This window comes from Rhinoderma darwinii, chromosome 4 (assembly GCF_050947455.1).
Source record: "Rhinoderma darwinii isolate aRhiDar2 chromosome 4, aRhiDar2.hap1, whole genome shotgun sequence".
NCBI lineage: Eukaryota > Metazoa > Chordata > Amphibia > Anura > Rhinodermatidae > Rhinoderma > Rhinoderma darwinii.
The window spans coordinates 175,137,240-175,163,778 of NC_134690.1; the positions used below are offsets into that span (position 1 = coordinate 175,137,240).

Below are 26,539 nucleotides of genomic sequence, written 5' to 3' on the forward strand. Positions count from 1 at the left end.
ATAAAAAAAAAAAAGTTACGACTCTTGGAATGCAACCGTGAGAAAACAAAAAATAATCTCTGGTCATTAACGCGCAAAATGGCCTGGTCATTAAGGGGTTAAAACAGCATAAAAAAACAAAAATAGAAATATACATTGAATGGCCACTTTATTAGGAACACATGCTCTTTCACGTTTGTAGCTTTCCGGTATGAAAATTAGACCCCGGAATGCAGAATAAAATCAAGTGAGCAAGCTTTCGATTGTTTAGTTTCAGTGTGAATCCACATTAGAATGGGGGGGGACGAGACGAGGGGACGACACAAAAAAAAAACTTCGAAGAAGGAGTGTTCATTGGTGCTAGACTAGCCGGGGCCAGTATTTACAGAAGTGGTGATTGAGGAAAAACATCCAGGAAAAAAAAATAAAAAAAAGAAGGGGTCAGAGGAGGATGTCATCAAGAATCGTTTTGTGCACAGTCAAGACAATTGCAGCCGAATAAAACGCTGGTGCTCCAACTAACGTGCCCAACCACACAACTAGTAGATGAGCTATAACAGCAGATAACCAGTCTGAGTGCCATTGCGGTCTAAGGGAAACACAGTCAAGACTCCAGTGTGCAAAAGAGCGCAAAAATTAGATCACTGAGCAGAGGTGAAGCATCGACTGGTCATATGAATCAGATTTCCGTGGCACCGTATGGATAGGAGGATCAGAATTTGGTGCAAACGTAATGAATTGATGAACCCTTCCTGTCAGGTGTCAACAGTTCAGACTGGTGGAGTAATGGTGAAGGGAATGTTTTCTTGGCACACGCTAGGTCCTCTAATACCTGTGGACATACATCTGAACAGTGGGGCTCACCTAAGAATTGTAGCAAACCAAGTTCATCAGTTCATGGCAGTTGTTTAGCCTTTGACAGCATGACATTTTGCGACAACTGAAGCTATCATGGGTCAATATTTCTGCAGAACAATTTAACAGCTAGTAAAATCTATGCCATGACGAATTGCTGCGGTTCTGAAGGCCAGAGGAGGTCCAACGCGCTACTAGATGGGTGTCTCTAAAAACCATGCCTTAGGCCTCATTTACACGAGCGTAATATACGCGAGTGCTTTTCACGCGTGTCGTACGCACCTATATTACTCTATGGGGCAGTGCAGACAATGCGTGAATTTTGCGCAGCGCGAGTGCGTTGCGTAAAACTCACGACATGTTCTATAATCGTGCGTTTTTCGCGCATCACGCACCCATTGAAGTCAATGGGTGCGTGAAAACCACGCATGCCGCAAGGAAGCACTTCCGTGCGAACTGCGTGATTCGCGCAAGAGCTGTCAAAAGGATGAATGTAAACAGAAAAGCACCACGTGCTTTTCTGTTTACAAACATCCAAACGGAGTGTCAAATTAGAGATGAGCGCACCGAACTTCACCGGGTTCGGCCGAACTCGTTTTGACCGAACCCGGCAAAAAATGTTCCGGTACGCGACGTCAGGAGACAGTCACTGTCCACGGTGCTGAAAGAGTTAAACTGGTTCAGCACCCTGGACAGTGACTTCCGATCACAATATACATGAACGTGTAAAAAAAAAAAAAAAAGAAGTTCTGACTTACCGATAACTCCCGGCTTCTTCCTCCAGTCTGACCTCCCGGGATGACAATTCAGTCCAAGTGACAGCTGCAGCCAATCACAGGCCAAGCACAGGCTGCAGCCAATCACAGGCTGCAGCGGTCACATGGACTGCCGCGTCATCCAGGGAGGTGGGGCCGGATGACAAGAGAGGGACGCGTCACCAAGGCAACGGCCGGGAGACCGGACTGGAGGAAGCAGGAAGTTCTTGGTAAGTATGAACGTCTTTTTTTTATTCACAGGTTGGTGTATATTGTGATCGGAATTCACTGGTCGAGGGTGCAGAAACAGTTACTGCCGATCAGTTAACTCTTTCAGCACCCTGGACAGTAACTGACGTCGACTAGCCTCATCTCTATGATGGCGGCTGCGCGAAAATCACGCAGCCGCGCATCATACACTGATGACACACGGAGCTGTCAAGTGCCTTTTGCGCACGCAAAACGCTGTGTTTTTTTGCCTGCGCAAAACGCACACGCTCGTGTAAATGAGGCCTTATAGACATATTGTTTTGTCACTTTATTAAAGGTTTAAGAGCACGTGTGGCTTGAAGAATTTGGGCCATCACTTTTCTATTAACTGTAATGTATATAGATCTTTAGATTTATATTTAAAAAGTGAAGTATTTGTATAGTAGGGAAGATTTATCCACAGTAATTACAATATATTATGATCCCATTAACATTAAATGCCATCGCACTTCTAGAATACAGCTGCAGTCTTACATGGACCCTGGGTGGGAGTGCGAACTCTGCTGTCCCCTCTTTTTTCCAGTAGGACTGTAAAGTTTCATTGGAAGAAAAATAAAGAGCATCTCCACCAAAATAAATACTATTCCATACAGTATTAATTGTCTCCCGACCGCTGGTTGTGTTTTTACGGCCAGCGGTCAGGGTCCTTAAAACCCGAGCCATAGACTTTTTACGGCTCGGGTTTTAACTTGCTGCTCGCGCGATCGGGCAGCTGAATGTAGGGTCTCCGACTGTCAGTGAATGCCGGGGACCCTGAGGAGAGGATAGGAGCAGCTTTCGCTGCTTCGGTCTTCTCCGATGTCTTCTTACACAGCGCTCAATGAACGCTGTGTATAGGAATAGAGACAGCAGCAGCGGCGCGGTCTCTATTCCTCCCGGTGATCATGTGACTGGTCACATGATCGCCGGGTGCCATTACTGACAGACTGCTGCTGAGTCTTACTAGACCCAGCACAGCCCTATTAGTGACAATAGTCACTATGAGAGGGCTGATTCCCCTGTAACTGGAGCTGCTGTGCAGCTCCAGTGGAAAAACATGGTGTAAAAGAAAGAAAAAAAAATATATATATAAAGTTCTCCAAAGGTCTTTTTTGACCTTTGAGGGACAGACCATAGTAATAAAAAAAATAGTAAAGTAAAGTGCAAAAAAAAATTAAATAATAAATACACATAAAATACCCACCCCAAAAAAAAACGTTCCCCCCCCGCCAATCATTGTTGTAACGCTAGCGCTGACCCAATTACCTTAATATAGACATGTAATATATTAAAATTTACGGTAGACAATGACGATCACAAATAAAAGGTCTATTTTAGGGTAAAACTATGTTATTACCAAAAAAAATAGCTGAAACATAAAAAAGCTTATTTTTTTACTATTTTCAAACTTTATGAATAAAAATTCTAAAATCGCAAAAAAGGTGTGTATAAAAACTATATAAAAAAGAAACCTGCATTGTCTATGGAAAAAACGTCGCAAAAATCACGTCGTTAGCCCAACAAATAAAAAAGTTATAGCCATTTCACTAACACGTGCTAAAAATGGCTAAACGGTGTCTGGTCCTGAAGGCACAAAATAGCCTGGTCCTGAACTGGTTAATACATGGCAGAGCAGCAGCTTGCATTGCCGTGCCATCATCTGTAACTGGGGAGGTTGGAACCATAGTCCAGCATTTAGCCTCTTAGTCACCAGCTTGGTCTTTCCTTATTTCTACTCTCCTCTTTCCAATTCTATCAATCTTGTTTAAGTTACTCCCATAGTCACATCCCAATATCTTCTGGGCCTATTTGGATTAGAATACAAGGGGAATGCAATCCTACGGGGATCTAGGAACGACCACATGATAGACTAGGGGGGGGGGGGTTGCGATTGCAAAGTCTTGATTTTTAGATGAATTTCAATGGTGGAAAAAAAAAATAAAAAATCAGGCAAAAAACTTACTTCATAAAGTAAAACATTATATTTTATATTAAAAACAAAACATTTTAAAAATGCACTTTGATGCACATCTTCTCCAGACATTTGCTTTAATAAAAGATCGGCATGTTTTAAGAACTATTCTGCGCTGCTGAGAAGTCACTTAGAAATATCTCTGAGCGCACATTGATATCATTGAGGAATTGGAAACCAGGACACACATCACCAATCTCATATTATTGAAGTTTCCCTAGGTCTTTTTTCTTCAAGTGCTTCGCCTAACAAATAATTACAACATGCAAATATAAATTAGAAAGGTTTTATTTTTCTCTGCTGGACAAGCTCCACGGCACACATCAACTGTCATGAATATTATAATAAATGTATAAAACAAAAGAAACCTGATTACTACTGGTGACAAATGAAGACTATGTACACACATGAAGTCTGCCTGGGATCACAATATAGCATTATAGAAACATCATCTTGGAAAAATAACCAGTGAACTAGGGAATGATGGGGTAGAGGTCTCAAACTGTTACAAATATAAAATTGGAGTTTAGAGTAGGCCCCGAAGACTATGAATGTGACCTGGGCCTTATATAAAAGGGATTTTCTTATTCTGGAAAGTGATCGATAGGATGTCATGACTTTGATTGGTGGAGGTCCAACTGCCAGATCCCCTACTGATCCTTAGAATAAAAGAGACACAGCGCTGATTAAATGCTGCGGCGCCTTCACCATTTTGCTTTGCTCAGCGACGCTCCCGGCCACCCACTGTGCAGGGAACTGCAACACAGGCCCATTCAAGTGAATGGATATATGCCATCACTTTCTCAAACTCTATATTATTAGGGTGCTGGCAGGAGTTAGTTACTACACAGAGCCGTACGATTACAGCACGTTGATCCAGGAGCCAAGAGTGCAGTTGCCAATCATAGTCGCACTTTCCAATCTAACAGCGGAGACCAGAGAAACCGCTCATCTCCACCATTTAACCCCTTATATGCTGCAGTCAATGCTGACTGCAGCATAGAAGAGGTAAAACAGAATAGAGCCCAGGGTCCATTAAAGGATCCTAGAGCATTCTGTTACTAAAGCCAGTTGCTCTGGCAGATTTATGGATACAGAGGGTTATATACTCGGATAGATTTATAGGCCAGTATATTACAATGTGAAAAAAAACAAACATCAATAAAAGAAAATCTCTTAACACCTTCCCGACCGCCCACTGTCTTTTGACGTCAGGCGGTGCGGGTGCTTAATCTACAGAGACGTCTTTTGGCGTCGCTGTAGATTAGGCTCATGAGCGCTCGTGAGTGTAACAGCTCCTGCTTAGAGGATGAGCGCTAACAGCTCCTGATCTTAGAGCAGCCTCCTGAACACAGCTGGGGTCGGCACACATTCGGACCCCAGCTGTTTAACCCTTTGATTACCGCGGTCCGTGACCGCGGCAAGATCAAAGGGAATTCCCCTCTTTGATCGCATCACCGGGATTCCAGTGATGCAATCAAACACCGGGGAATCCCTCTGCAGTCAGCCCTGGGGACCTACAAAGGACCCCAGGGCTGTCTGTTCCATGTGCCTGCTGTTCGGGCACACTATGTGCTGCCCGATCAGAAGCCTGTGTCATAGTGACACAGTGTAATGTATTAGCGTACAGAAGTATGCTAATACATTACAAGTAAAAAATAAAGTTATCCCCTGATAGGATTAAAAAAAAAAAAAAGTAACAAAACAAATAAATAAATAAAAAAAGTCACAAAAAGAGTCTTTATTTTGCATTAAATACATTTTATTGCCCCTACACTAAATAAAAACAAAAAAACCTACGCATATTAGGTATCTACACAACCGTAATAACCTGAAGAATTAATCTAATGGGTTATTTAGCGTGAAACGTGAACGGGATAAAAAACAAAAAAAACGATTCGGAGAATCGCTTTTTCCTATATTCACGGCGTAAAAAAAAATGTGGGAAAAAAAAAATACTATTTCTCTCGCATAAAACAAGGCCTCATACAGCCACGTCAATGAAAAAATAAAAACTTTATGGCTGCTGAAACGCAGAGAGGCAAAAACAGAAAAATTTAGCTGGTCATTAAGGTCTTTTCAGCCCCGGTCATTAAGGGGTTAATAAGTACAAAAAAAAAAGGTTAAAACAAATATTCATAAAAATAAAATGTGTACCCCAAAATGGTGCCCTAACAAAGTACAACTTGTTCTGCCAAAAAACATGGCCTCACGCATCTATGATAGAGTGAAAATAAAACCGTTATGACGATCAGAATGTGGGAATGCTAAAACATTCCTTAGGCCCTGAAGGAGTTAATATTTGAGACATTTAATTTAAATCTGCTTACGATGATAAACCCACTCTATAATCATTTTATGAAAAAATATTTTATGTTTCATATGTTTGAGCATTAAAATTTATAGTAAAAGTGTTTGTTATTCTATTTACTTCTAAGAAAATAGGAGGACAGCGACACAGGCAGCTAAGTCTTCATCTAAGGCCTAATTCACACGAACGGTGCGCTTCTCGGACATGAAAAACTGCAGTTTTTCAGGTCCGAGGTGCATCTGTGCTCATGCGCTTCGGGACGCAATGTCACGCATCCCCCATAGTTGAGAGTCTATGGAGGGATGCGTGATAAGAACGGACATGTCCTATTTTCGCACGGACCTTTCACACGGTCCGTTGAAACGGCAGCTGTGTGAACGGCCACATTGAATTACATAGGTCCGTGGGACAGCCGCTGTATAAACGGCCGTCCCACGGACGTTTAACACGCTTGTGTAAATAAGCCCTAACAGTAAGACCGCAAACTTCACTAAATTCACTATTCCATCAAAACTTCATGTTTAAGACTCTACTGTGGTAGAAGGGTTGAAACCGAGATTGACCCAATGATGCATTGTAAATCTCATACATCAATCATAAGGAAATATACAAAGCAACTGAACATTTGTAGTTGTAAAAGGTAAATCACTGCATTTTTTCAATATTGTACCACCAGAAATTCACATACAAAACTGAAGAAGTCTACTATAAAAATAATGTCATACACTACCTTCTAAATCAGAATCTTCAGTGGCGGAAGGTTTGATCTCACTTTGAGGAGGTGGTATATAGTCATCCGGGGGAAGACTCACAGTGAATACCTTCTGTTTAGAAAGGTTTAACTTTTCAATAACTGCAGGAGAACATTAAAAATATGTATTAGATTAAAGGTTTGACTAGGACTATCTGGAGTACAAGTGCACTGATGATGTCACCACAAAATTCGAACTTTTTTTTTTTAACAAATATTGATATGAGTCTTATGAAGAGACAACAATTACCTGTTTTGGGAATAGAGAAAACCAAATACTCCAAAAAAAAAAAAAAGGGAACAGACTGTTTTTATATGAGGTATTTTGTATTTATAGGATGTATTAAAAACAGTTTTGGTAAAGGCATATACATTCATAAGAAACTGACTAAAATTATTTCCATTCTTTAATTACAAATACAAAAGTGTATAAACAAATTCTACTATAATGTATATCTATAATGAATATAGGAAATGTTCCTTTGAGGACATACGGATTCACTGTAAACTCTCTGCCAGAAGAGGGCAGTAAGAGACTTTACACGCAGGACAAAATTGACAACTGAAAAGGATATATTTAGTTTAGTTTTCATTTTTTGTGGATGTGCGATTTTGTTTCTCACATAACACCTGTCAGTTATATCCAAAAATTTTGCAGTAGATATTGCATGTGACAGGATTAGGCCTTATGTCTGTACGGCAGCAGACGGAGGCCTCTGTGTGCTGCCAATCAATGCTCTGTCAGGGGTCGAGTGTGCTTTTAGGGTAGAATACCTCCATACGTAAAGCATGAAATGGTGCATGGAACCATTTTTTCTGTCTGATATTTTTTTTGTGTGAAATTTGATGCATTGTTCGGTACAGTAAAGGCAATGGACTTGTATTGCCACCATATTACAGCGTTGTAGAACTCAGAGGTTGTACTTTGCCGTTATATGGCCGATGCATGAGGCCTTAGGCGGAGGTAACAAATAGGAGAACGGAGGTTACAGCGATGCGCTAAGAAACTTCAGTAAGCTCTGAAACCACGCGTTTTTGTCCACTTTGAAAATAAAATTATAACATTTTTCTATAGCATTTGCATGTAAAATGGTCCTAAAAATTGTGGTTAAAGGGGGTATTCTGAGCTTGGATATTTATGGCATATCCACAGCCCAAGGTTATGACACTTAGCTGAGAGTGACAAAGAATCAGTCTGCTAAATAGTGTCATTTAACACTACAAAGGAAATAGAAAAATGATACTGGGATAATGATTCATATACATAATGTTGTATTTAACCATTAAATACACAATTAAAGCCATCATGTTCAAATTACAACTATTATAGAACAAATGTTAAATATTACAGAAAAAAAAAAAAGATTATAAAAAAGGACTATACCAGTAGAAACAGACTAGACTAATAGAAAAGAAAAAAAAAAACTGTAATATTATTAGAAATTCTTACATTTTCTTATACATATTCCTCATTTTTAGACTCCTACAAAATTGTCATAATGAGTTTGAAGGGAAAGGGAATTATTTCCATTTTTCATGCACAGTCCTATTATCTAGGCATGGAAAAGCACAATTTATCAGCCACAGAACATCCTGTCTTGTCTGCACAATGTTTCCATTGAAACATCAATCCCTCTTTTGTCCTGAAAATTTTAATTTTTTTGTTTTATAAAAGAACACTTTGATCTGATGTGTTAAGACGGTGTCTCTAAAAAAGAAATGAAAATACATTATAGGAGCATGCTGTAATACAGGCTTCCATTTATTGTGAACAAAAAAATAAAATCCACTAGGTATATTAACTGCACCCTACATGGGACCAGGTCTGTAAAAGCTATAAAGATGATAGACCATTCTACACGCAACTACAGAACGGACATTAAAACATATATCCTATGGAGTTTTCAATGTTAGCCTTACAAGAGTGACACAAGGATCATAAAAAACAATTTTTTTTTAAACTGGAATCATTTCCAATTGTATCTGTGCTTTATACTTGTTATGGTGCCCCCTGTTATTTTTTTTCAAACCCTCTCAGAACATCCACCTAATGTGTCCAGTGCTGGTGAGAGGAAGCCGCTTCTAGTGTCCTGATTCTTGTTGGCTAGCCTGCACATTAGTAGAAATCACTCCACCGCCTGTATACAAGATAATCCACGTGGTGGGAATGTTTTCTACTGGGCATGTTTTCTGGGATGTAATCAAAAAACAGGGGTGATATAAGAAGTATGCAACAGCAAAATATAGACACAAGGGAAAACCCTTTAAGAACGGTAGCTATGACACTAGTAAGATGCGCTGGTTCAGACAACATAATCTTAAGGGGGTCGTGCCATCAATAGAAATGGCAATTCATAAACTCAATATACATTTTAGAGTAACTTTGTAAAGTATTGTTAGTAAAACAATTTTTTCTTGCAAAAATATGGCAATTATCTTCTTGTAATAGCACCCCCTAGTGTTCAAATGTATAGGTCTCTGCACGTCATTCCAGTAAAGCTCCGTTAGATGTGCAGCTTCTGCTATGATCAGTGAAACAAACAGAGAATGAAAGCCCAGCATGGGCAGTAAGAGGTATACAGACTGCAAGCAGTGAGGAAAATAGCCATCAGATAATCACTTCACTGCTTGTGCTGAAGTTCTTATCTCTGTCCTTGATAAGGAGGAGAGCAGCACAGACTTGTGAGGAGATTATCTAATGGCTTTAACCCTTACTGCTTGAAGTCTGTACTCTGAGATGTAGAAGTTAGGCATATGTCTATCCTTAAAGAGGCTCTGTCACCACATTGTAAGTGGCCTATCTTGTACATAATGTGATCAGCGCTGTAATGTGGATTACAACAGTGTTTTTTACTTAGAAAAACAATCATTTTTGACGGAGTTATGACCTATATTAGCTTTATGCTAATGACTTTCTTAATGGACAACTGGGCGTGTTTTACTTTTTGACAAAGTGGGCGTTGTGGAGAGAAGTGTATGACGCTGATCAATCAGTGACCAATCAGCGTCATATAATTCTCTCCATTCATTTACTCTGCACATCGTGTTCTAGCTAGACCACTATGTGTAGCCACATACACACACATTAACGTTACTCAACTGTCCTGACAGTGAATATACATTACCTCCAGGCAGGACGTGATGTCTATTCAGAATCCTGACACTTCGCTAATGTTTGTGTGAGATTTACAGCAAGGTAAGCGTAATCTCGTTTTAAATGACAGTTTACAGCGTAATCTCGAGATTATGCTTGCCTTGCTGTAAATCTCACACAAACGTAAGCGAAGTGTCAGGATTCTGAATTAACATCACGTCCTGACTGGAGGTAATGTATATTCACTGTCAGGACAGTTGAGTAACGTTAGTGTGTGTATATGTGGCTGCACATAGTGATCTAGTAAGAACACTATGTGCTGTGTAAATGAATGGGGAGTAGTGTATGACGCTGATTGGTCGGTATCATACACTTCTCTCCACAACGCCCACTTGGTCAAAAAGTAAAGCACGCCCAGTTGTCCATTAAGAAAGTCATTAGCATAAAGCTAAAATAGGTCATAACTCCGTAAAAAATGATTGCTTTTCTAAATAAAAAACACTGCTGTAATCTATATTACAGCGCCGATCACATGTACAATATAGGCCACTTATAATGTGGTGACAGAGCCTCTTTAAAGATATACCTGTTTCTTTAACTGTATTGTACTGTGCATGCACATCTGACATTCTCTAGAAAGACTTGCAAAGACCTATACATTTGAACACCAGGGGGTGCCATTACAAGCAGATAATTACCATATTTCTGCGAGGAAATATTTATTTTAATAATATTACTTTACAAAGTTACTCTAAAATATATATTGAGTTTATATATTTCCATGTATATTGATGGCACAAATACTTTAAGGGTAAATGGATTTTTTTTGTAGCTAGACTTTTTTTTACCATCTAGAAATCATATAATAAAAAAAGATAGCACATACATTTCGTCTTCATGCATAATGAGTGGTTATACATAACTGATACATAATATAACATGAGTCAATCACACTTACCTGCTGGCTCAGATATCGGAGTCTGTAAAGCTTCTTTAGGCTTTCCTCCTGTTTCTGTCGGTAGGATCTCATTTTTGGATGGTACAGTTTGGAGATCAGAAGTTTTCGGATACAATCTTGTTAAGACCTTGGAAAGAAGGACTTAAAAATAAAATAAAAAAAATAAAAAAGGTGAGCTGTTCATATTTCACAAATCAGTAAAAGAAAAAATCCACGTATCACTACAGAAAATAATGTGAAGTATGATAACCCTCTTTTGCAGACAATTAATTAATTTATCGCATCTTGAAGCGTTAAATAACAATTTTTATTTGTATACACCATCTCGTCAATGCGGGTTGATTTTTTACTTATTTCTATTTTTGTTAACACCATTGCTTAGGACCCAATAAAGAAATAAAAAATAAAAAATGGTGAAATTATAAGAGTTTTAATGCAACTTCAATATAGCACAGTAGCTAAGAAACCTGCACGTTTTCAACTGCTCTATGAAATCAGAGTTCAAGCTCGATGTATAAGCCCCTGAACAGTCAACGGGGCGTGTTACTATGGCTGTGACACTGTCCAATCAAATATGGACGGTGCGAGAGAAGAAGAGAGAGGAAGAGAGAGAGGGGAAGAGAGAGAGGGGAAGAGAGAGAGAGAGGGAGGGGAAGAGAGAGAGAGAGAGGGAGGGGAAGAGAGAGAGAGAGAGGGAGGGGAAGAGAGAGAGAGAGAGAGAGAGGGAGGGGAAGAGAGGGAGGGGAAGAGAGGGAGGGGAAGAGAGGGAGGGGAAGAGAGGGAGGGGAAGAGAGAGAGAGAGAGAGGGAGGGGAAGAGAGAGAGAGAGAGGGAGGGGAAGAGAGAGAGAGAGAGAGGGAGGGGAAGAGAGAGAGAGAGAGAGGGAGGGGAAGAGAGAGAGAGAGAGAGGGAGGGGAAGAGAGAGAGAGGGAGGGGAAGAGAGAGAGAGAGGGAGGGGAAGAGAGAGAGAGAGGGAGGGGAAGAGAGAGAGAGAGGGGAAGAGAGAGAGAGAGAGGGGAAAAGAGAGAGAGAGAGAGAGAGGGGAAGAGAGAGAGAGAGAGGGAAGAGAGAGAGAGGGAAGAGAGAGAGAGAGAAGAGAGAGAGAGAAGAGAGAGAGAGAGAGAGGGAAGAGAGAGAGAGAGAGGGAAGAGAGAGAGAGGGAAGAGAGAGAGAGAGAGAGAGGGAAGAGAGAGAGAGAGGGAAGAGAGAGAGAGAGGGGGAAGAGAGAGAGAGAGGGGGAAGAGAGAGAGAGAAGAGAGAGAGGGAAGAGAGAGAGAGAGAGAGGGAAGAGAGAGAGAGGGAAGAGAGAGAGAGAGAGAGAGGGAAGAGAGAGAGAGAGAGGGAAGAGAGAGAGAGAGGGAAGAGAGAGAGAGAGGGAAGAGAGAGAGAGAGGGAAGAGAGAGAGAGAGAGGGAAGAGAGAGAGAGAGAGGGAAGAGAGAGAGAGAGAGATATAGATATATATATAGATATATATATATATACACACACACACACACACACACACACACACACCAGTAGAAAAACGGCAGCACTCTGTTTCAACGTACAAATTCAAGTAATGAAGGGTGCCAGCTGATTGTCCCGATCCAAAGACCATATGCATATCCAAGAAGAAAATTCAGCAGCACTCCAACGATCAAGGTGAAAAAAAAGTGAAATTTATTGTGCCAACATGGCAATGCAACGTTTCCGTCCCAAGGTGTGACGGAAACGTTGCATTGCCATGTTGGCACAATAAATTTCACTTTTTTTTCACCTTGATCGTTGGAGTGCTGCTGAATTTTCTTCTTGGAGATATATATATATATATATATATATATATATATATATATCGGCACCAATATCTAAATAACGGAGGGAGGTAGAGAAAAATGTAAAGTGCTACAGGGTTTGTGCAGCCCTCCCTATTACATGCTGCACTCAGCTGCACATGTATGGGGAGGTGAAAGGATCTCTTTAAGTCCGTACTGCATATTATTTTATTACCGAGTTCAATGCCGTAAGCTCCTAAGTTCCCCATAGGGGTGGATATTTTCTTTTAATTCTATTACTATACAGGAGATTTTAAGTTCTCGATCAGAAAAACGGAGCTCCGCTTTAAAGATATATTGTAAAACGAATCAGCACGGACCAATATAGATTAAAAACAAAAGGATGAAAATTCACTTTAAAGTGGTGTTGCAATGTACAAAATTGTGGCTACCCTAAGTCAATTAACCTCTGGCTGTATATAGATAGCCTTAGAGAAACTACAGATCAGAAAGACAAAGGGGATGAAAAGGATTAATCCACTTCTCTCACTAAAATCCTAAAACGAACAACATTAGCAGCACGGTAAGCACAAAAAACTGTAAATGGGCTGAGCACTATTATTTGTAGTGTGCAACATGATAAATGGCTTCTGACTACTTAGTGGGAATGCAGAAGAGTTTGCCCCTATTAATGCTGACAGACAGAATACAATGCAAACCTTGCAGGTAAAATTGTAACACAATATTTTGACACTGCAAGTGATATGCTAAATGACAGTAATAGGATTTCCTACTCTAATAATATGGTCAATTCCTGCAGCGGTTGACAATACAATGTCCTTGTCATAAACTTCAAGAAGCAAGGTGATTTAGAGCATAAAACCAAGCTCCCCCCTAAAGAAAAAAAATAACCACACACAGAAGCGGCTGTTGACAAGCTTTAATGGCAAGTTATGCACTGCCAGAACAGGTAGGTGACCTTATAGGAAAAGTATTGAAATTGTAAACACATTGATGTAATGAGTTATAGAAACCTTCCAATCATCATCATCGAAATGTAGTGCAACCACCTGCAGAATATAGCTTTGCAAATCTTCCAAAAGCAAAATGTCATGTAAAGCAGTTTTGAAAAATAAAAACAGACACAGGGTTATGTGTCCACTCAGGTTTCTGATCAGGTTTTACAAAAATAGACCGCAGAGTTACAGTAGGTTGCAGCTCTCACTTCAACCAGTGCTTCTAAAGACTCTAGCTCAGGCTTCATAGCAGCTGAGATCTAGGTCCTTAAGGACACAACCAATTTTGGCCTTGGGGAACGAACAATTTTTTCTATATTTCCCTCTTTACATCCCGGCGCTTATAACTTTCATTTTTTGTCCGATGTAGTTGTATGAGAAAGTTTTTTGCAGGACGAGTTGTACTTTACGTAGGTACATTTATATTATTGTTTAATTTCTATAAATTTTTATTTTGGCAAAAGCGTAGAAAAAAAAAAAAAAAAGCAGTTCCGCTGCAGTTGACTTTTTTTTTTACACCATACACCGATTATAAATAAAAGTTATACATTTATTGCACAGGTTGTTATGGATGTGGCGATACCAAATATGCGTATATTATTTCATGTTTTGGGACTAATATTTTGAAAACTTTATTTATTTGAAAAAATTTGTATTTGTGTATTTTTTTTAAAAAATTGTTTTGATTGTACACAGGCAGTTGTTAGGGCATACCCAAGTATGTCCTAACAACAGGAAATAGTCAGACAGCCCTGGGGTCCTTCAGTGGACCCTGGGCTGTCTTGCCATACCAGGTATAGCCATTGATCGCATCACAGGGATTTCCTGTGACGCGATCAAAGGGGAGACCCTCTACTCACTTTAGCTTTGAATGACGTAATCAGCTTAGATTACGGCATTCAAGGGGTTAACGGCAGAGAGAAGAGTGACTGAGCGGGGCTGCGGCTGTGTATAACAGGCAATACAGCCTCTGCACCGCGGACACTGGCTGTAACACAGGACGAGAATACTCGTCCTAATGCGCCAAGTACCCGCTAGTCAGGACGAGTATTTTCGTCCTGTGTCGGCAAAGTTAAAGCTAAGATTCTTGGCTTTTAAACAATACCTAGAACGCAGCGTCAGAGCAGCTCGAAGCGAGAGTTGCATAACTTTGATCTATTGTTTAACATTTTTTTTTAGTAATCCTCTGCTTGTATTTGGGTTTTAGGTGTAAATGTGTAACGGCTGGCACACCGTGTACTTACAATTTCCTGGCCGCCACAGCTCTTCTCGAGTTTCTGCTAGTGGCAGCCTCCCATGATGCAGATGGCACTCGCCTCCTAACATGTCCACCACTGCTGCCAGGGCATGCGATGACCCTTCTCCTCTTAAAGGGCCAGCATGTCCCAATATTCCACCCAGCTTCCCAAAGCTATAAAAGGCTCCGCCCCACTACGTTCCAATGCCTGAGCAATTAGGTTTATCCTTTCTAGTCTAGTGATTCCCTGCATTATGCGTTGTTGAATTTCCTGTGATTGAACTGTATCTTTGACTACCCTTGCCTGCCCTAACCTCTTGCTTGTGAACCATGACAAACCTCTGCCGCCTGCCCTGAACTTTGGCTCTACAAACAGTCAGTGTACTACCACCACCTGCCCTGACTTATGCTATACGTGACCTCAAATTCCATCTGCTCATCTTGTACTATGCCTTTTAAATGTCAATGTTTGCCAAGGGAGACTTCTCTGGAGGTAGCGACCTTTGGTTTCCCAGCAGCGAAGTCTAGATCCATGTATAGCGGTAAAAATGTGAATACCTAGGGACATCTAAGACTCCACTATCTGGTTTAGCCCCAAGCCAAATCCCTAGATCACACAGGGGATTCACAACATCCTTTACAGACCCCGTGACAGTCTCCTTATCCACAGGCCCTATGACAAACTATGTTTTAGCACATTTTTTAAAAAAATAAAAAATATTCCGGTTTGTCACAAAGTTACGTGAAAGTGGACATGACTGCCAACAGCACATCAAGACAACTGCAATCATCAGGTTGTCTGCATTCAGGAAATATAAATTACGCTTTGATACTAAATTGCACGATGGTGCTTGTGTGTATAAGGCTAGGGATACACTGCAACTTTGGCCATAACACAGGTTGCGCGGCCAAAGAACGCTTAGATATGGCTAGCTGCATTGCAGGCATAAAAGTGAATGTGACCGCACTGCAAATCGCAGTTTTCAGCGACCACCAAACGGCAGTCGCAAGAAACCCACCAATTTTTTTTTACTAGTGATCAAAATAACTTCCCAATTCATTATTAATCACCAAAACAGGAAATATACACGACAATCAATAAGTAGAACGCTATTAGGAAAAAAAAGGATCAGAAACGACTTGACATAACGGATTGCATGTATAGACTGGTAAAGAAACAGATTTAAAGGGAACCGGTCAGCAGTTTTGAGATCCCAAAACTGCCGACAGTATGATATAGTGGAGGGAAAGGGCATCTTAAACTTAGCAAGTTGCATGACTGAGAAAACAATGTTTTATTACCCTGGCTCACCGTTCGCAAGTGCCACTGGGGCAGGACTTCATGTGCATGTACAAGCTCTAGCTTTAAGGGAAAGTGTCATTTATTTCATTTTAGTTTCATTAAAGTATAGAAATGTTAATGTGTTTATTTTTTTTATGTTGTAGCTATTAATTTTTTATTTATAAAACCTCCCTGGAGGCGGCCATATTGGAGACACAATCCCTTCCTGTACTTCCTGTGCAGTCCGTACAGCAAAAAGTGTGCACTTTATGGCAGCTGAGCTGAACTGCAGTCAATTGACAGAGAAATCTAATTTCTACAGTCTCCAGGATGTGATGGAGTACAGCCCCTCCAAAGAAATCAGGGGAGATGCATACAAAGCCTTCTCAGTGTATATATAGTGGATCTACACTTCTAGTAATACAACAGTCATTAACTTTTCCACCCTCGAAAGACAATGAGCCGATTCTCTGCCTGTATGTAAGGGGGATAAGCCATACATCAACTATAAACATATCCCTTGTGTGCCTGCTGTCTGTGGTGATGTGGTTTGTGTGCCCTCATCGGTTTCCCCTGTCGGTCCCCTCTGTGTGTGTCTTGTCTGTGTTTAACATTAGTGGTGTGGGTGGACTGAAAGGGGAGGAGGTCTCCGGAGCCAGTGGCAGTTGGTGAGGTGCCATTTTTGGTGTGAGGAGCTCCTGGTAACACAGTGAGGGAGGAATCCCTGAGTGAAATTGGCATTTCCCTGGCAGCACCATTGGGACTATAGAGTGTGGTCCCCGAGTCCTTGAAAAGATAGAGAAAGATTGTGCTGTGACTTCATAGGAGAAGTGTCCTTCCTGTTGGTGTGAACAGATGCTATACTGTAAAGTCTTTTAAGATTTTCTGTGGGGCCTAAAAATAGGCCACCTGTCTTAAAACCAGTGACCGCTGAGCGGATCTAATAAGAAGGCAGTGGCTAGACTTTGCAAGGACCCATCGCACCATATTCTGCCAAAGTAATGGGTGCCCCCACAGTGTCCCGCAAAGGCAAAAGGAGAGCAAGAGTGACATGCTCACACACCATACATAGATCAAGGGGGGACTCGAGTGAGTTTGACGTCCCTGACCTTAGTTGTATACCACTTCCTCAGTTTAAATACCTGGAAGTTCTCACATAAACCAAAAGTTGAAGAAATCGCGTGTGTCCATATCTGTATATATAGCACGCCCTTGTTACATGTATATATAGCAAAGCTGACAAGTGAGCTCCAGAGAACAGGAAAGATCAGCTTATTGTGCCTGATCAAGCGGCCTATGTGAAAACTGATATATTTGGAGATTTTTTTGATGTATATAGTGTTAGCAAGCAGCAAAAAAAAAAAAAAGTATTGGAGGGCGTGTATATCTCACTCAGTTTGTTGAGATGGGAGAGATGCAAGAATCGAGAAAAAGTAGAATTAGTCTTACCGGTAATACAGTTTCTACGAATCCTCCATGACAGCACGGAGTTTCCCTCCCTGTATCCTTTCCCTAGTAACTACATTTTTCTTCTTGAGCATCATATAGGTGACGGAGTAGTTATTTATAAATGAATGGAGAACACTGGGTGGGAGGGGCTTTTAACCTCTCGTGTTTTCCTGTCCATATTAGGACCATTAGGCAACTCCTGTGGTGCGGTCACGGAGGATTCGTAGAATCCTTATTACTGGTATGACTAATTCTACATTTGTCCCCTCCATGACAGCACCACAGGAGAATACCAAATTAATCGTCTAAGGAGGGACATCTGTCTAGAGAACCTCTCTCCCAAAAGACAGTTCAGAGTTTGAACCGAAGTTGAGGCGGTAATGTTTAGTGAATGTATGAAAACTCGTCCAGGTATCTGTAGTACGGTCATGGAGGTGAGGGGAGAAGGCAAGGTTTCCTCAAAAAACCTAGTATGAGGAGACTTTTGTTAAATGTGTGTTCTGGGACTAGATTTCCATGGAACGGCAGGAAGGATTGGTAGTGGGAACTGTAACTCCCTTCCCCACTACAATACAGGCGTTACCCTTAGCCCAGTATGTTCAGGTGAAGCTACTGGGCTCATTACGGAGCCTTAAAAGCTCCGCAGTTAGTGCAGAGAGGGTCAGAGTCTGGTAATCCACACAAGGATAGTGTGTAAAGCCTGATCCAAGGAACTCATGGTTTACAATTGGTGAGGAAACCTGCTGTTTAGTTAGTGTCCAGACTGACCAGGTGTTTGTTTCTATGCGGACAATAGAACACAGACGTACTGGTAATAATGTTATTAGTGACCCGTGAGACAATCAATATAACCGATAAAATACACAGGACCAGTTAGTGTATATGAAAAGTACGAAACTTGCTTTATTGTAATCATACATTAATAAAAATATATAGTAGAGGATAAAAAGGAGAGGAATAAAGCCTAATGGAGGGTGGTAGAGCGGAGATGGTATACAGAACAACAACAACATATGTATGTATTAGGGAAGAGATTACTTTTTCCCGAATATACATATGCTCACGACCCCTGTTGATACTGCGTAAACAGCTACATAATACATGCAAATATCTATCAGAATAGGGATAATGTAGCAACACAATGAAACAAAAATGTATAACATACACAGCCTACCACCTGGCCCCAAAGAGATGCAGAGGGTCAGAGTCTTGGAATCCACACAAGGATAGTGTGGTAAGCCTGATCCAAGGAACAGTGTACACATGGTTTATAATAGGTGGGGAAACTGCTGTTTAGTTCGTGCCCAGACAGGCCAGGAGTTTGTTTTGTTTACAAGCTGCAAGATGTATATGCTAGATAAGTATTTATTTATCAATGTGCAGATTTAAAGGGGACCTGTCACCTTCCCAAAAAACTGCAATTAACATCTCAGCTATATTGCTGGCGCCTCACCGATTCTGGCCCTTTTTTTTTTTATTCTTCTAGCCAATACCATTCATGAATTATTGGTGCTAGATATGCAAATGAGGCCTTTGACTGTCAAGTGGGCGGTTACCCCTTGGCAAGTGAGTGGCGTTAACTGACCACTTGAAAGTCAAAGGCCTCATTTGCATATGTAGCAACAAACTAATGGCACCGATCTCAAACAGTGGGAACTAAAAGGAAAAATAATTTAAAAAAATCAGAATCTATGAGGTGCTGGCAATCTAACGAAGATATCAGATGCAGTTTGCTGGGCAGGTCACATGCCCTCTAAGAAAGTTATGCCTGAAACAAGACCTTACCACATAATAATGGAATAAGCCTTTTGGGAAAGGTTTTTCTGCCCTCACACGATGCAATCTTATCCTGTTTTGGGGCCAAAAGGATTAAAGGGTAACTAAACGTTCAATAAACTTCTGACATGACATAGCGACATGTCAGAAATTTTGATTGGTGACAGTCCGAGCACTAAGACCCCACCAATCGCTTAGTTTCTGTTTGGCTTTTTCTGGAAAGCCGATGTAGCGGAGTATGGGCTCATAGGCTTTCTATTGAGTCCGCGCACCGCTACATTGATTCTGGAAAAAGCCAAACAGAAACAAAGCGGCTCAGCCCTCACACGAGCACTTCTGCAGCTTAGTTTTAGCAATTGGTGGGGGTCTCAGTGCTCGGACCCCCACCAATCAAAACTTCTGGCTTGTCACAATGACATTTTAGAAGTTCCGTTCAACGTCTAGTTACCCTTTAAAGCAGGTCTGTACATGGAAATCAGAGGTAAACTCAAATGCTATGTATTTGGACAACAATTTTCTTCACTGTGGAAGAGTCTCATATACAGCATTTTGTTATGTCTTTTAAATCTTGAAAAAAAAATCCTTACAAAATAAAGGCAGACAACACACCTAGTAAACAAGTCGAAGTGTGTATCAAACTTATAGGCAAGAAAATATCACAGGATCAAATGTATTCAAGATTTACTCAGACAGTCTTGTATAAAAATATTAATCAAAGTTATTTATTTGTCTGTAAGAAACAAAAATGACAGTAAGCGACCCATCAGCGACAGCATATATTACAGCCTCTCTGTGAAGACGGCCAAATCTCTTCTGATGCTATGCTGTCAGCATCTCTACTGCTCGACCAGATATGACAGGTGAATTACTGGACCTTTATTATAGAACCACTGTTTCTTTCTTGGTTTCCATTTACATTGTGAATTGTTTTGATTTTTTGGACAATAGGTTCCAGGAAATCGGATTGTGGATTCCAAAGAACACAAATTATAAAGCTAAAAAGAGAACACAACCAGTACTGTATATTAACGGGGATGTATCATCCATATTTTTATTGTAGATTTTTTTCATTGTACGTTCTGTACATGGGGGCAGCCATTTTGCCTGAGCAGCGCTTAACATCATTTAGAGATTTGCTTTACAGCAATCACATGGATCGTAGGAACCTGTATACTGGAGATGTTCATTTACTACTATGGGAGAGTGTTCTAGTCATGCTCGGACACCTGTGCAGAGGTCATTGTGCAGGTAGGGGAGAAAGGGAGATGTGTATCACCTATTATAAATGGTGGATCCTGTCTTATCTATATAGATGTGTTACCTTTGTAATCCTGTTGTGATGATAATGAGATGACTGCTGAGAAGTGATCTCTACAAAACAGGAAGGGTCAGTCTATTGTGAATGGTGGATCCTGTGTTATCTATATAGAGGTGTTACCTTTCATTGTAATCTTGCCTGTGATGATAATGAGATGAGTGCTGAGAAGTGATCTCTACAGAACAGGAAGTGTCAGTCTATTGTGAATGGTGGATCCGGTGTTATCTATATTGTTAGGTCCAGAATTATTTGGACAGTGACAAGTTTTGGCATTTTAGCTGTTTAAGCCCATATTGATTATATAACTGTTTATTCAATATGTTTTTGTAAAGTGCAGACTCTCAGCTTTAATTTGAGGGTATTCACATCCTAATTTGAGGCAGGGTTTAGGAATTACACCTCTTTAAAGGAAGGTTTTCGCAAAAAAAAAAAATTTTTATATCAATTTGCTTTTAGTGTTTTATTTTTTTTTTTAATTATTTATTTGTGTGTTTGACTTTTTTTTATTTTCTAACTTTTTCTTCTCTATGGGGGCTGCCATTTTTTTTTTAAATTTCTGTATGTGTCGATTAACGACACATACAGAGATGGAATACGGCACATACATCCCCATAGAGAATGCGAACGGGAGCCATTCGGATTCACTATGGTGTACGCCGTCTGTGTGGGAACGGCGCATGCGCCGCTCCCACACAGTCCAAATGGAAGGTCTTCGGCCGAGCGACATCCGGCGCCATTCTACAGGGGGGATCTAGGTAGGGCACCATCTACAGGAGGGATCTAGGTAGGGCACCATCTACATGGGGGATCTAGGTAGGGCACCATCTACAGGGGGGATCTAGGTAGGGCACCATCTACAGGGGGGATCTAGGTAGGGCACCATCTACAGGGGGGATCTAGGTAGGGCACCATCTACAGGGGGATCTAGGTAGGGCACCATCTATGGGGGCACTGTCTACAGGGAGATCTATGGGGGCACTATCTACAGGGGAATCTATCTACAGGGAGCACTGTCTGTGTTTGGGACACCATGTATGGTTCTATTATAATCAGGGACAGTGTATGGTGCCATTATAATTAGATGTGCAGTGTATGGCACTATTATATTAATATTTAGGGCGTAGTGTGTGGCATCATGAGAATTTTATCTTCGTTTATAGGTGAAGAAATGTTTGAAAAAGTGAGAAGCTTTAGACATCTGAGCTGAAAACTGCAGAAATTGGCCGTGGCCGGGAGAAGTCATCATAGAGGTCTGGACCGGATGGAAAAGAAAAGCGAAAAAGAACAACTAGAATCTGAGATAGTCACTGGTGAGTCACTTAATGTAAATGTTTATTCTGCCTCTAATCAGTAATGTAGTCACTGTATGATCTGCAGCGAGATGATGGGTGGTACGATTTTTTTTTTGTGTGAAACGGCAACTCCCAGCATATCCTTACCATTGTTCGGACCATGCTGGGTGCTGTCGTTTTACGCCGTACAAACCTATACAGCAGGTGTTGCACTAAACTGATCTATATTTGTGTTGGTGTTGTATTTATGTACTGAACTCAGTTCTGGTGTTGTATATATGTACTGAGCTTGGTTCTGGTACTGTATAAATGTACTGAGCTCTGTTCTGGTGCTGTATATGGGCATGAGCTTGTTCTGGAGCTGTAATTATATAGAATATATTTATACTAACAAAATTGCAGGGCAGATAGAATGGTTTCCAATTCATTGTATATTTAATGGGAACCTGCCAGGTAGTTTTAACCCCTTGAACCACCACCATGCAGTAATACATGACCTGACAATATTTCCAAACATTCCCAGGTATGTCTTTTTCAGATGCAGCAAAATCTATAAAATCAACTTTTAAAACGGTTCACACTATATGCTAATTACTCATTAAAGTTTCATGGGGGGTGCCGCTATCCTGAAGAGTCAGAGTCCTGCCTCCAAACCCACCTTTCCATGTTTGACTGACATCCCCCTGGTTGTTATACATCACTACCAGTTGCCTCCAACTTCCTCGGATGTGCCATTGCCTTGTACTACTTGGGCATACACCGTGCAGGGAGGTGTACTCTGCCCGGCTGCACCGAGCATGCCAACGGCGCATATGCAAGAGTTGGAGGAGGCTGTTAGTGACTAGAAGGCTGGGTTCACACGACCTATTTTCAGACGTAAACGAGGCGTATTATACCTAATTTTACGTCTGAAAATAGGGCTACAATACGTCGGCAAACATCTGCCCATTCATTTGAATGGGTTTGCCGACGTACTGTGCCGACGACCTGTCATTTACGCGTCGCCGTTTGACAGCTGTCAAACAGCGATGCGTAAAATTACTGCCTCGTCAAAAGAAGTGCAGGACACTTCTTTGCAACGTAATTTGAGCCGTTCTACATTGAAGTCAATGAAGAGCAGCTCAAGATTACAAACGTCAAAGACGCCTCGCATATTACGAGGAGGAGCTTTTACGTCTGAAACGAGGCAGCTGTTTTCTCCTGAAAACAGTCTGTCTTTTCAGACGTAAAAGCCTCTCATCGCTTGCACATACCCGAACAGCCAGTGGGATGTCAATCAAAATCTAGGGGGCGCTATTTCAATTTTCGCCTCAGGCAGCAGAAAAGCTGGCCCTGAAAGTACCCTAATAATTGTGCCAACCAGTGTCCCTCTTGCAGCCACAGGGCACCAGCATTCGTTTCCCAGAACTTTCCCCAGTTTATATAAGTTATGCATGAAGACATGAAGGATACAGAATAATGAAGACGGCCTCTTATCACATGCATTAGTGAAGACATCTTATCTATCTATCTATCATCCGCATAGTCATTACAGAAGTCTATGTTTACCTTGTTTCCTGGCAGAGGACATTGCGCCGGTGAATCTAGCAGAACATGGATCAGCGTCAGGTCACAGCTACACACAACACCGCGAGCACAACAAAAGCAACTCGTTGCATGAAGGAAGTCATCGATTTACTTCTTTAACCCCGCCCACGAAAGACTATAACCAACACACTTCCCCCTTTCTGAAACACCACCAATCAGAGGCAAGTGTAGCGAGCAATGCCACGCCTACTGTCTCATTGCTTAGCATCAATCCCGTTTCTCAGGCCGACCTTTCTCCAATGGCGCCCAGAAAGGGATGCAGGCTTCACTGCGCATGACCAAAAAAATAAAAAAAAATAAAAAAAAAATGTTTATTCCTGACGCATGCGCAAAACGTTCAAATCTTTGAAGCAGAGCGAGCGCTTTAGCCAGGAGCTCTGGGCAGCAGCTACTGGGAAATGCACAGCTGATGCTCGCTTGACAAAATGCAGTAACGTACCTACAAGCGCGCAGGGGGAGAAAGAAAGGCGCATGACGCAAACTGAACTGTTGTAAAGTTTTGTAAAGTGCTCCTCGTGCAGGTTGCAACTTGCTAAATGAATAATGTATTAGGATGAGAGCTCTGAGGAAGGTAAGACAACATCTTCATGTGAACTAGAACATGCATGTCTTGTGCTGTAACTTTTTACATCTTGTGTATGCGCTGCGTTTATGAACTTGTAACATTGTAACCTGTGCTGGAAGGAATGAGCTAATATTTATCTGGAAATTTGCTGCATTCAATATGATCGGATGTGACATTTCCATAAATACCCTCTTTTCTTCTATTTTCAATATCTAACAATTCCTCATAGCCATACAGTGCAGGTTACAACAAATCATGACATAACATATAACATCTTGTCACATGGAAGCCGGAGACAGGAGTTCAGAAATCCTGTTATACAGAACATTGGATTTGTACAGATCGAAATATATAGTAATCAGCGAATGCAGCGATGGAGATCTATTTAAAGAGCACAGTACATGTTCACATGCAGCATGGCGGTACTCCTGTGTTGGGGAGTCACCTGCTGGCTCTGAAATAGTTAAACTCATGGATGTAGTAATGCAGTGCATCATAATGTATAGGGGTTTATGTGAGCGTCAGCAGAGTCGTACAGTGACAAATTATTATCTGGCTGCAACTCTAACCTTATGTCACCTTTCTTTTCCTGGCTTATGAGTACTAGGGCTGCAAATTAATCGTGCAACATCATCAGACTATTTTTTTGTGCCATTGGTATATGTCATAACAGTATTTTGCTCTAAGATGACTGTCCGGAATATGCAGGTCTAGTTTATGCATATTCTACATTGGGGAGCAGGTTTTTGCTACATTGATAAGATCTGATGACACATGTATGTACAGTTTGCGCTACATTGGGGTACATCCTATGCTATATTAGGGTACAGTTTATGCTACATTGTTGTAGATCTGATAGTATATTGTTGCACAGTTTAGGTTTCATGATACATTGGGGACATTTGATAGCAATGGTTAGCTTATGATACATTGGGGTACAGTTTATGATAAATTGATGGTTAGCTGATGAAACATTGGGTATCTGATACATGGGGTACAGTTTGAGAGAAATTGGGTAGCTAATGATACATTGGGGTACAGTTCGGTGGGGTCCCACGTTGTATAGCTGCTGATACATAAGGAAGCAGATTATGCAACTTGCATGTACATTGGGGTACAGTTTATGATAAACTGATGGGAAGCTGATAGGTTGGGGTACAAATTATGCAAAATGCATATACATTGGGGTACAGTTTGATAAAATGAAGGGTAGCTGATACCTGGGGTACAGATTATGCAACATACATGTACACTTGATACATTGGGGTACAATTTATGGTCCTTTCTTGTAGAATTGTTGTCACATTCGGATATAGCTGATGATACACTGGGGTACAGTTATAGCCTTATTCTTTTCCCAGAAAGTGATGCCATATCGCTATATGCCATCATCTTGTGATCGGTAGGGATCTGAGTTCTAGATAACAAAGTTTTTTTTCTTGCAAATCGGCGCTGCGGTCCCTTTATTCTCAGGCTGGATGGGGTCCCGGCACAGATCTGAAAGTGATGGCATATCCTAGCAATTACTTTCTGTGATAACCCTATTGGGGTACCACGTGCCCGGGCTGTCCTGGATGTAGAGGTTTAACAGGTTGTTGGCTATTGAATTGGTCTTACCTCCTCACCCTGAAAGCTGCTAGCCCTACAGTTGTGTTACTAAAGGTTCCCGTACTAGAATGTGATATGTCAGTGTGAGGTCCCTGCTAGCCGTTATACAGATAATCGGTGTTCTGTGATCAGATGCACTCACTCCCCAGGCTTGGCGTCTACTGCTGTCTCAGGAGCTGGACCCTATTCAGTTGTATCGCTGCTGTCCATGGTGCTGAATACACATCCCTTCACTGCGGCCAGGAAAGCACAGGGAATAAGAGTGACAGTGAATGCATGAGGAAGCCAGGGAGTAGTGAGTCACTTGCACAGTGAACAGCTGAACTCAAATTTTTTTGTCTTTTCGGCAAAAATAGACAATCTCCCACCCCCTCATCGCAGGTGCTTCCACCAAGGGAGGATTTCAAGTCTAATAGATAATACACATTTGTCTGAGGAGGAGGCATGTCTTCCAGATTTATATCTTTTCAATTTAGTGGCAACCTAAGAACTTTGCCACCAATCCGTGTCTGGTGCATATTGAAATGCATACCCTTCATCTGGTGAGTTTACTACACAGGCTAGTTATAGGATACAATGCACATAATATATACATGTATGTGTCAGGACCTATACAGTACATTCATGCTTGTTCTTTAGTTCAAAGTCTCCGTAAATGGGTTTTACCAGTATGCTGGAACTGGCTGCTATCCAACATTTTCTAATGTGCAGAGGGTGCTGAGTACGCCTATGCA

The 26,539-nt window shown here is 41.2% G+C and overlaps 1 protein-coding gene across 3 annotated transcripts in view; it reads right to left on the reverse strand.

Moving 5' to 3' along the window:
- Positions 1–23,867, reverse strand: part of ERICH1 (glutamate rich 1) — a 48,724-nt gene extending 24,857 nt beyond the window's left edge. For all 3 annotated transcript variants that reach the window (XM_075861919.1, XM_075861918.1, XM_075861920.1), the window contains exons 1-3: positions 23,594–23,867; positions 10,925–11,065; positions 6,852–6,974 (exon numbers count right to left, since the gene is read on the reverse strand). In XM_075861919.1, coding sequence (XP_075718034.1) covers positions 6,852–6,974; positions 10,925–11,065; positions 23,594–23,615 — 286 coding nt within the window. In that variant the 5' untranslated portion in view covers positions 23,616–23,867. The remainder of the gene's footprint in view (positions 1–6,851; positions 6,975–10,924; positions 11,066–23,593) is intronic.
- Positions 23,868–26,539: the final 2,672 nt, after the last annotated feature.